This window comes from Pan paniscus, chromosome 19, assembly GCF_029289425.2.
Source record: "Pan paniscus chromosome 19, NHGRI_mPanPan1-v2.0_pri, whole genome shotgun sequence".
Classification (NCBI taxonomy): Eukaryota; Metazoa; Chordata; class Mammalia; order Primates; family Hominidae; genus Pan; species Pan paniscus.
Window position 1 is genome coordinate 33,570,135 of NC_073268.2, and position 12,031 is coordinate 33,582,165.

The 12,031-nt window shown below is 47.2% G+C and overlaps 1 protein-coding gene and 1 pseudogene across 6 annotated transcripts in view; one reads left to right on the top strand and one right to left on the bottom strand.

Moving 5' to 3' along the window:
* Window positions 1-12,031, top strand: part of LOC100991242 (leucine-rich repeat-containing protein 37B-like) — a 423,125-nt pseudogene that overhangs the window by 140,848 nt on the left and 270,246 nt on the right.
* Window positions 1-12,031, bottom strand: part of ADAP2 (ArfGAP with dual PH domains 2) — a 45,522-nt gene that overhangs the window by 12,187 nt on the left and 21,304 nt on the right. For all 6 annotated transcript variants that reach the window (XM_063599143.1, XM_034943249.4, XM_034943251.4 and 3 more), the window contains exons 6-7: window positions 5,877-6,023; window positions 1,547-1,630 (exon numbers count right to left, since the gene is read on the bottom strand). In XM_063599143.1, coding sequence (XP_063455213.1) covers window positions 1,547-1,630; window positions 5,877-6,023 — 231 coding nt within the window. The remainder of the gene's footprint in view (window positions 1-1,546; window positions 1,631-5,876; window positions 6,024-12,031) is intronic.

The following is a 12,031-nucleotide window of genomic DNA, read 5'->3' on the forward strand; positions in this document are numbered from 1 at the left end:
GTCAGCAAAGATGGGCAGCTTGCCCAGATTAAATAAGGCTGAGCATCTGCACTTTGTCCTCCCTCCTCATAGTCAGCAGTCAGCAGTCTCCACTCCCCGCCCATGGGAGCCAGCATTAACCAGTTCTGGGTGCAAACTCAGCAGACTGACTCAAGGGCTCTGACTCGGGCCTTGCTGGAATTGCTCCCAGAGAGCTGCCATCTCAGCACATCCCTGGGCCTGGAGGGGACCCTATTCCAGACAACTGGCTCCCTACAAACCTTGGAATTTAGGAGCATTTAGGCTTTCAAGGAAACTCTAATGGTTGAGATTAAGAAAATCCCAGCATTAAAATGGTTTTCCAGCCCCATCACTTATAAAATCCTCTTGGAGGGGAGCCTCTTGAAGAGGACCAGAGCATAGAATCTCAGAGGCAGAAGGGACCCTGAAGATGACCTGGACTAACCGCCATCTTACTCATATGGAAATAGAAGCTCAGAGGGGTGCCAGGACCTGCAGGGGTCACACAGCAAGTGAGCAATAGCGCATCCCTGAGAGCCCAGGCTTCCTGGCTTGAGACAGCATCCTCTGCCCTACACCATGCGGGCCTCCCTGGCCCAGCCTGAGATAGGGAGATGAAGGCCCCAGAAGCCTGGAGACAATCAAAATGAAGTTCTCGGCTCCCCATGATGTTGGCCATGAAGGGCATACCTGCTCCTGTTACAACTGTAATGGAGAGGATCCCAGGCTTTCCCAAGCCCAGAGCATCACAGGGCAAAGAGGGGATTTTAGAAAGGGAAGCACACCTTTGGTTATTCACCTGCCCTTCCTGGGACTGTATATCTCATCAGTGAAATGGAAATAATCACCCCTGCCTGGCTGCCATTTCACAAGACAAAATGGGCTCAAAGCACTCTGTAAGCAGTATGTTAGGGATCATTTGTACATTTTAGAGGGAGAAGGGTTCAGAAAGAGATGACCAATTGCTGAGCCCCTTGACACTCTTCTGAAGGGGAGACACTGACCAGCTTTTGGGAGGCCACCTTGTCGTATGTGAGGCTGTAACCCCCGCAGGCTCCCCTGGAGAATGCCTTGGGCTTCCCTCTGAGCAGCCCAGCCCTCAACCTCGAGGTCTTGCTTGCAAACAAACCTAGTCTGGCTTCTTCTTTTTTTTTTTTTTTTTTTTTTTGAGACGGAGTCTCACTCTGTCACCCAGGCTGGAGTGCAGCGGCGCCATCTGGGCTCACTGCAAGCTCCGCCTCCCGGGTTAACACCATTCTCCTGCCTCAGCCTCCCAAGTAGCTGGGACTACAGGTGCCTGCCACCACACCCGTCTAATTTTTTTGTATTTTTAGTAGAGATGGGGTTTCACCATGCTAGCCAGGATGGTCTCGATCTCCTGACCTCGTGATCCGCCCGCCTCGGCCTCCCAAAGTGCTGGGATTACAGGCGTGAGCCACCGCGCCCAGCCCTAGTCTGGCTTCTGAGTGTCTTCGAGGTCAACAGACAGGGAAAGAAGGAGATGGCCAAGAGGAGATTCAGAAATTGGGGTCCGCATTTAGCTCACCTCAGACTCTGGGAGTTCAGGAAAGGCCATTTTTAGGTACTGCAGACGGGCTGCTCGGAGGGCATTGAACCAGTCCACTATCTCCTGCGGAGAGAAGTGCACAGGACACACACACAGCAGTGAGATGGGGTGGGTGGGGAGCTACCTCTGGTGGCGGGAAGCTAGCTGGGCATTGGGTGTGGGGCACATATATTCAGCACCTGCACACACCCCACAGCTCGGCTCAGGGGCATCCAGGGAGGATTGTGTCAGAGCCTCGTGGGCTAACCCGGGCAAGCAGGAAGCCTCTGACAGGGATACCAGAGCCCTGGAAAAGGATTGGGTGAACTGCACGGGAGTTCTGCAATGGCCTCGGACAGTGCTTTTCACCTTCTAATGCGTGCAAAATCACCTGAGGCTCTTGTTAAAATGCAGAGGCATATCCAGTAGGTTTGGAAGGGGGCCCAAGACTCTGCATTCCTAACACGCTCTCAGGTGATATGATGCTGCTAGTCAGTGGAATGCACTCTAAGGAGCAAGGCTCTAGGAAATCATTGTCCTCAGATGTCAAAGATTGGCATTTGGGTGGGGAGCAGGTATGCCTGGGGATGCTCCTCTAATGAGGATGCTCATGGCAACTTAGGCCAAAGCTGGCTTGGCCCCTTCTGCTGTCACTCTGAGAGAACATGTCCCTCAGCAGCCTGGGCCACCTTCATCTCCCACGTAGACAACCATGTATCTAGCTGGCCTTGATCAGCTGCTCTCCAACTGGCCCTCTCATGGCAGCCTGAGTGATTTTCCTTTATTTATTTATTTATTTTTAGATGGAGTCTCATGCTGTCGCCGATGCTAGAGTGTGCAGTGGCGCGATCGTGGCTCACTGCAACCTCCGCCTTCCGGGTTCATGCCATTCTCCTGCCTCAGCCTCCCGAGTAGCTGGGACTACAGGCGCCCACCACCACACGGCTAATTTTTTTTTTTTTTTTTTTTTGTATTTTTAGTAGTGACAGGGTTTCACCACGTTAGCCAGGATGGTCTCGTGATCTGCCCGCCTCGGCCTCCCAAAGTGCTGGGATTACAGGCGTGAACCACCGCGCCCAGCCTGTAGCCAGAGTGATTCTCTAATTACAAATCTAATCAGTCTGGCTTGGAGTCCTGTCTACTACCCTCAGAAAAAAAAGTCTTAAGTTCTTTACTATGATTTTGCTGTCTGAGCTCCTTCCATGCAAAACTATTTGCAATTCTCCCAACACCTACTGTTCCTTCCTCTCGGGACATTCTGCTTAGCCCGCTCCATCCCACACACACCTTTTACGTAAAACATTCCACTTATCCTGCAGGTTAGTTTTGATGTTGTAATAGATAGATTTTTGGTGCTTGCTCAGCCCAAGCCCTGCTTCTGTGAGAACTACCCCGCCTATCTTCACCCAACCCCAGTTGCAGCCCCATTTACTGCTGTGATCCTGCCCCTGCTTAACCACAGCAACTGGACCAGGCCTGGAGCAATACAGAGGCTGGACTGGGCTTATCAGATTCCTTCTCCCAGGAATTTGGAATTGAGAGGCTAAAGGCTTGTTCAAATAGTGGTAGTTTGTGACTTTGATATAATGTGGTGATTGAGAAAGTCATTTGAATATGGTTTAAAAGGAATGAAACCATTTCTCTTTCTCTCTCATAGGCGAAGCACACAGGCCTAGTATTCCAGGGATCTGTGCTCTCTTGTCCTGGGGTTCATTAAGGACCCTCTGGCCAGGTGCAGTGGCTCACGCCTGTAATCCCAACACTCTGGGAGGCCGAGGCGGGTGGATCACCTGAGGTCAGGAATTTGAGACCAGCCTGACCAACATGGTGAAACCCCATCTCTACTAAAAATACAAAATCAGCCGGGTATGGTGGTGCATGCCTGTAATCCCAGCTACTCGAGAGGCTGAGGCTGGAGAATTGCTTTAACCTGGGAGGTGGAGGTTGCAGTGAGCCGAGATTGCACCACTGCACTCCAGTCTGGGTGACAGAGCGAGACTCTGTCTCAAAAAAAAAACCTTATGTCTCAGACACTAAGGGAATGGGGCCATTCCAGAAAAGACACACCTAGGCCTTCACCTTGGAAGGTCTCTCCAGTCATAATCTGGTGATCCTGGTGCCAAATCCAACCTGCATACATGTCTGTTTGGCTCCTAAAGTTTTGTTTGTTTCAATCCTCCATTCAGGTTTTCCTGTTTGCCACGGCCCCCTCCCCATCCCTTATGCCTGTCCATTTAGCTTTTAAATCACCCCCTGACTCCTGCAGGCAGGAATCTGGAGCCCTCATTTATGCCCATCTAACAGACAGGCTGGGGCATCAAGCAAAAGAGAAGAATGGCCAGACCCAGGTTGTCAGATGCACCATACTGGGCAGATAGGAGGGAGCTGGGTATCCTAAGTGCCAGAGACCTTGGGTGCCTCAGTAAAAGTCCTTATGGCAGTGATTGGCATGGAGAGGGGGCTAGGGCCATGGTGCTAGGGGCCCCTTGGGAAGGTCTAGTCCCTGCATCTGGTTCCTGGCTCCTGCTGCCAAGGGTCCTCCCTACAGCAGAGGCACATGGCGGGTAAAGTGGGTGCAGGGCTGTGACCCTGAGCAAGTTACTAACATGACTCAATAATGTGGGGCTTATTTTCAGGATTAAGAAATGATGGACAGCAATCACCAAAAGCAGTGCCCAGGGGAGTTAATAGATGGTCACAAAATGTCCAAAATGTCAGCACCCACCTTCATCCACCCCTACTCAGCATCTCTGTCCCCTGCCTAGTTATGTGACCCTGCTCAGGACCTGACCCAGCTTATTCTGTTATATTGGCTTATTCATCTCTGACTGGACAGATTTCCTGGACTATTAAATAGTGCTTCTCAGCCGGGCGCAGTAGCTCACCCCTGTAATCCCAGCACTTTGGGAGGCCAAGGTGGGCAGATCACTTGAGGTCAGGAATTCAAGACCAGCCTGGCCAACATAGCGAAACTCTGTGTCTACTAAAAATACAAAAAAATTAGCTAGGTGTGATCTCAGCTACTCGGGAAGCTGAGGCAAGAGGATCACTTGAACCCTGAAGGTGGAGGTTGCAGTGAGCCGAGATCACGCCACTGCACTCCAGTCTGGGCAATAGAGCAAGATTCCATCTCCAAAGGAAAAAAAAATAGTGCTTCTCAAACTTTAATGTGCACAAGACTCACCTGGGATCCTGTTAAAATGCAGTTTTTTTGTTTTTTTTGGTTTTTTTGAGGTGGAGTCTTACTCTGTCACCCAGGCTGGAGTGCAGTGGCGCCATCTCGGCTCACTGCAAGCTCTGCCTCCTGAGTTCACGCCATTCTCCTGCCTCCGCCTCCTGAGTAGCTGGGACTACAGGCACCTGCCACCATGCCCGGCCAATTTTTTTTGTATTTTTAGTAGAGACAGGGTTTCACCGTGTTAGACAGCATGGTCTCGATCTCCTGACCTCGTGATCCACCTGCCTTGGCCTCCCAAAGTGCTGGGATTACAGGCATGAGCCACCGCGCCTGGCCTCTTCTTTTTTTTTTTTTTTTAATGCAGTTTCTAATTTGGTAGCTCCAGGGTGGGCCTCAGGCTCTATTTTTCTTTCTTTCTTTCTGGTTTGTTTTGTTTTGTTTTGTTTTTTGAGACAGGGTCCTGCTCTGTCACCCAGGCTTGGAGTGCAGTGGCGTGATCATGGCTCACTGCAGCCTCGACCTCCCAGGCTCAAGCGATCCTCTCACCTCAGCCTCCCAAGAAGTTGGGACTACAGGTGCATGCCACCATGCCTAGCTAATTTTGGGGGTATTTTTGGGTAAAGATGGGGGTCTTACTATGCTACCAGGCTGGTCTCGAACTCCTGGGTTCAAGTGATCCACCTGCCTTGGCTTCCCAAAGTTCTGGGATTACAGGCAGGAGCTACCATGCTCAGCCTTGAGCTCCTGGGTGATGCCAATGCTGTTGGGCCAGGACCACATGTTGAGAAGCAGGGTCCCAGGGTGCACTGCTGCCTGACTGTCCATCAGTTCCTCCCCCATATTCAGAACCTCTGGCCCTACCTGGCTTTGCATCCCTGGGCATAGTCCCTTCTGTAACTGGACTTTCATTGATGGCTGTGCACTGTCCAGATATAGCCATGGTACTTGCCAGGTTCCTCTCCCTGATCTCACCCTGCCCTCCTCATATGTTTATCTCAGACTGGGAGGCAATGATAGATTAAGGCAAATGGTAGCAGAAAATCTCAAGAGGCAGCTGAGCACAGCACCAGTGAGCAGGGGAGGTGGTGAGCTGCACCTGCCAAGTCCTGGGGTGCGAGCTGGAGGCGGAGGTGGCAACTCCAGGCATCTCACCTTCCCACTTTCATGATACACAAACAGGTTCCTGGTGTGGCCCTCTCTCCTGTAGGTGATCTGCAGCCCATGGGGGTGCCCTATCTTCTCTGTCTGGAAGGTGGCATTCAAGTCCTTAATGCTGATGACAGCTTTGGGGCTTTTACCCTGAAAGAGAGAAAGAGAAAGAAAGATGCTGACAGTCCACAGGGTGACTTCTGGTCAGCCTTCACCAAGGCCTTCATGCAAACAAGCATCAATCTGTAAATATATGGGTTTTAAATGTTCTTGCTCTCATATCAAAATTCATAGATACTGGCCGGACGCAGTGGCTTACGCCTGTAATCCCAGCATTTTGGGAGGCTGAGGTGGGTGGATCACCTATGGTCAGGAGTTTGAAACCAGCCTGGCCAACTTGGTAAAACCCCATCTCTACTAAAAATACAAAAATTAGCTGGGCGTAGTGGTAGGCACCTGTAATCCCAACAACTCGGGAGACTGAGGCAGGAGAGTGGTTTGAACCTGGGAGGTGGAGGTTGCAGTGAGCTGAGATCATGCCACTGCACTCTAGCCACCACACCTGGCTAATTTTTGTATTTTTAAGTAGAGACAGAGTTTCGCTATGTTGGCCAGGCTGCTCATGAACTCCTGACCTCAGGTGATCCACCTGCCTTGGCCTACCAAAGTGCTGGGATTATAGGCATGAGCCACTGAGCCCAGCCTATCGTTCCCTTCTTTGTGTCCATGTGTACTCAATGTTTAGCTTCCGTTTATAAGTTAGAACATTTGGTTTTCTGTTCCTTTGTTAGTTACTTAAGATAATGTTCTCCAGATCAATCCACGTTGCTGCAGAGAACATGATCTCATTCTTTTCTTTGTTTTTATTTTTGTTTTGTTTCGCTCTTGCTGCCCAGCTGGAGTGCAACGGTGTGATCTCGGCTCACTGCAAACTCCACCTCCCGGGTTCAAGCGATTCTCCTGCCTCAGCCTCTCGAGTAGCTGGGATTACAGACGTGTGCCACCACATCCAGCTAATTTTTTGTATTTTTAGTAGAAACGGGGTTTCACCATGTTAGCCAGGCTGGTGTCGAACTCCTGACCTCAGGTGATCTGCCCGCCTCAGCCTCCCAAAGTGCTGGGATTACAGGCGTGAGCCACCACCCCCGGCCAATCTGGTTCTTATTTATTTATTTATTTATTTATTTTTGAGAAAGAGTCTTGCTCTGTTGTCCAGGCTGAAGTGCAATGGCGTGATCTGAGGTCACTGCAACCTCTGCCTCCCAGATTCTAACCATTCTCCTGCCTTAGCCTCCTGAGTAGCTGGGATTACAGACACGTGCCACCATGCCTGGCTAATTTTTGTATTTTTAGTAGAGATGGGGTTTGACCATGTTGGTCAGGCTGGTCTTGAACTCCTGACCTTGTGATCCACCTGCCTCGGCCTCCCAAAGTTCTGGGATTACAAGCATGAGCCACTGTGCCCAGCCAATCTCATTCTTTTTTATGGCTGTGTAGTATTCTATGATGTTTACGTACCACATTTCCATTATCCAGTCCACCATTGATGGGCATCTAGGCCGATTCCATGTTTTTGCTATTGTAAATAGTGCTGCGATGAACATACATGTACATGTGTCTTTACAGTAGAATTATTTCTTTTTTCTTTTCTTTCTTTCCTTTTTTTTTTCAGACCGAGTTTCACTCTTGTTGCCCAGGCTGGAGTACAATGGAGTGATCTCAGCTCACTGCAACCTCCACCTCCTGGGTTCAAGCAATTCTTCTGCCTCAGCCTCCCAAGTCGCTGGGATTACAGGGATACGCCACCACGCCTGGCTAATTTTGTATTTTTAGTAGAGACAGGGTTTCTCCATGTTGGTCAGGTTGATCTCGAACTCCCGACCTCAGGTGATCCGCTGGCCTCTGCCTTCCAAAGTGCTGGGATTACAGGCATGAGCCACTGCATCCGGCCTATAGTAGAATTATTTCTATTGCTTTGGGTATATACCCAAAAATGGGATTGCTGGGTCAAATGTTAGTTCTGTTTTAAGTTCTTTGAGAAATCTCCAAACTGCTTTCTACCATGGCTGAACTAATTTACATTCCTGCCACAAGTGTGTAAACATTCCCTTTTCTCCACAACCTCACCAGTATCTGTTACTTTTTTACTTTTTGATAACAGTCATTCTGACTGGTATAGATGGTATCTCATTGTAGTTTTGACTTACATTTCTCTGATTAGTGATGTTGAGCATTTTTTCATTTGCTTGTTGGCCACGTGTATGTCTTCTTTGAGAAGTGTCTCTACACATCTTTTGCCCATTTTAATGAGGTTCTTTTTGCTTTCAACATTATATTTTTGAGGTCTACCCATGCTGAGATACACCAGTCTAGTTTGCTCTTGTAAATGACTATACCAAAAGTTATCAATCTATTTTCTGTTAATAGATTGTTCCTATATATATATTGAGATTGTTCCTGATTTTTTGCTATCATAAGTAATGTTGCAGTCAGTTTGTGCACCTGGTACACATATGTGAGTGCATCTGTAGGTCACAGCGTATGCTTAGAAATGGAATTGCTGGATCACAGTTATATACATCTTCACTTACTAGAGACTGCCAAATTATTCTGCTGAATGGCTCAACAGTGATTGTACCAATATTTACTTCCATCAATGAAATAGAATAGTTCCCCTTTCCCCATATACTCACCAACACTTGACACTACCAGATTACAAAATTTTTGCCAATATGATGGGTATGGAATTGTATCTCATTGTTAATTTTCACTTAATCAACACTTATTGAGGTGTAGTTTAGAAACAATAAACTGTACTCGTATTAAGAGTATAGTTTGGGCCGGGCACTGTGGCTCACACCTGTTATCCCAGCACTTTGGGAGGCCGAGGCGGGTGGATCACGAGGTTGAGAGATCGAGACCATCCTGGCCAACATGGTGAAATCCTGTCTCTACTAAAAATACAAAAATTAGCTGGGAGTGGTGGTACACACCTGTAGTCTCAGCTACTAGTGAGGGTGAGGAAGGAGAATCGCTTGACCCCAGGAGGCGGAGGTTGCAGTGAGCCAAGATCACACCACTGCACTCCAGCCTGGTGACAGAGCAAGACTCCATCTCGAAAAAAAAAAAAAAAAAGTTTGATTTTTGACAAATGTATATACCCACGTAACCACAACAATCAAGATATGAAACATTACTTATCATCCTAAATGTCACCCCAAAAGACTTCACTCATCCCCCTTCGCAGAATCTCTACCCCATTCCAACACCAGATAACCACTTATTTGTCTTCTATCAGTACAGTTTTGCCTGTTCTAAAATTTCATATAAATGAGATCATATAATACTCTTATACAAGGCGACTTAGAAAAGTTCATGGAAAACACATAGTATGAAAAAGCTATGCATGGATTTCAAATTGTTTTGCACCAAAATAAACTCATACTAACTTGTTATAACATGTCTGAGTGGGATTTTGTTTGAGGCACTAAGAAGGATACGACATCAACTTGAAAACAGCCCCTCTCAGAGCAACATGAATTCTGCTAAAATTGAAGCAAGAACAAACATCAACATTTATGGTGAAGCTTGGATGGAAGAATGGTGAAATCACTGGTGCTTTCAGAAAAGTTTACAGGGACAAATCCCCAACAAAATTAGCGGTTTACAAATGGATAACTTGTTAAGGAGGGACAAGATGATGTTGAAGATGGCGCCTGCAGCAGCAGACCATCTACATCAATTTGCAATGAAAAAAATCATCTTGTTCATGCCCTAATTGAAGAGAAGCAATAATTAACAGCACAAACAATAGCTAACACCACAGATATCTCAGTTGGTGCAGCTCACACAAATCTGACTGAAAAATTAAAGCTGGGCAAACTTTCCACTCAATGGGTACCAATGCCATTGCACCCAGATCAGTTGCAGACAAGAGCAGAGCTTTCAATGGAAATTTTAAACAAGTGAGATCAAGATCCTGAGGCAGTTCTTTGAAGAACTGTAACAGGAGATGAAACATGGCTTTACCAGTATGATCCTGAAGACAAAGCATAATCAAAGCAATGGCTACCAAGAGGTGGAAGTGGTCCTGTCATAGCAAAAGCAGACCAGTCAAGAACAAAGGCCGTGGTAAAGTTTTCTGGGAGATGCTCAAGGTATTTTGCTTGTTGACTTTCTAGAGGGCCAAAGAACAATAACATCTGCTCATTATGAGAGTGTTTTGAGAAAGTTAGCCAAAGCTTCAGCAGAGAAACATCTGAGAAAGCTTCACCAGAGAGTCCTTCTCCCCCACGACAATGCTTCAACTACATTTCTCTCATCAAACAAGGGCAATTTTGTGAGAGTTTCAATGGGAAGTGATTATGCATCATCTTACAGTCCGAATTCAGCTTCTTCTAACTTCTTTTTGTTTTCTAATCTTAAAAAATCTGTAAAGGAGGCCAGGCATGGTGGCTCACGCCTGTAATCACAGCACTTTCAGAGACCGAGGCGGGCGAATCACTCGAGGTCAGGAGTTCGAGACCAGCCTGGCCAACATGGTGAAACCCCGTCTCTACTAAATATACAAAAATTAGCCCAGCATGGTGGCCAACGCCTGTAATCCCAGCTCCTGGGGAGGCTGAGGCAGGACAATCACTTGAACCTGGGAGGCGAAGGTTGCAGTGAGCCGAGATCGTGCCACTGTACTCCAGCCTGGGCGATGAAGCAAGACTCCATCTCGAAAAAAAAAAAAAAAATCTGTAAAGGGTACCCATCTTTCTTCAGTTAATAGTGTAAAAAAAAAGGCCAGGCGTGGTGACTCATGTCTGTTATCCTAGCACTTTGGGAGGCTGAGGCTGGTAGATCGGTTGAGTTCAGGAATTCAAGACCAACCTGGGCAACATGACGAAACCCTGTCATTGCCAAAAAATACAAAAATTAGCCAGGCATGGTGGTGTGTGCCTGAAGTCTCAGCTACTCGGGAGGCTGAGGTGGAAGGAGCGCTTGAGCCTGGGAGGTTGTGGCTGCAGTGAGCTAGAATTGCACCACTGTACTCCAGCCTTGGTGAAAGAGCAAGACCCTGTCTCAGAAAACAGCATAAAAAAACAAAATGTAAAAAAGACTGCATTGGCATGGTTAAATTCCCAGGACCCTCAATTGCTAGGGGATGGACTAAATGGCTGGTGTCATCACTTATAAAAGTGTCTTGACCTTGATGGAGCTTATGTTGAGAAATAAAGTTTATATCTTTAATTTTAATCTCATTTGTCCAATACCTTTTTTTTTTTTTTTTTTTTGAAAATGGAGTTTTGCTCTTTCGCCCAGGCTGGAGTGCAGTGGCGCCATCTCGGCTCACTGCAAGCTCCGCCTCCCAGGTTCGGGCCATTCTCCTGCCTCAGCCTCCTGAGTAGCTGCGACTACAGGCACCTGCCACCACGCCCAGCTAAGTTTTTGTATTTTTAGTAGAGACGGGATTTCACCGTGTTAGCCAAGATGGTCTCAATCTCCTGACCTCGTGATCTGCCTGCCTCGGCCTCCCAAAGTGCTGGGATTTCAGGTGTGAGCCTCCGAGCCTGGCCTCCAAGAACTTTTTGAAGTGCTTTGTATAGAGCTTGGGGCTTTTTTTTTTTTTTTCAGTTTCACTTTCTTTATACTTCATTTCCTTTTTTGTATTACCCAAAAGTTTTACCTAAAAATTAGTCACCTTTATGATTTTAAAATATCCACTTTGGGAAATAAATAAAAAAGAACATAGGGAGCCTATTCTATTTTTGGACTATTCTAGACTGAACTGGCATAGGACTGAAAAACAGATCAACTTTTTTCAACCAATGATGAGGCCCTGTCCGAGAGACCAACTCGCAGCAGCTGCTGGGGTTTGGTGACCTTTCCTAACGGCAGTAGCGCTTTCTCTTCCGGCCTTTTGTACCATTTCAGCAAAAATGTTGAAAAAGCCACATTTTTCAGTGCTTTACATTGAAGACTGGGAAAAAAAATCTTCCTCTAACTTGGAGGGTAAAGATTCTTCATCCCTTAACATTTTTTACTTGGTCCCAGACTGTGGCCACATTGGACAGACCTTTTATATTATTATTTATACAAATGTATGGGGTACGTGTGAAATTTCGCTACATGTATATAATGTGTAGTGATCAAGCCAGGATATTTAGGGTGTT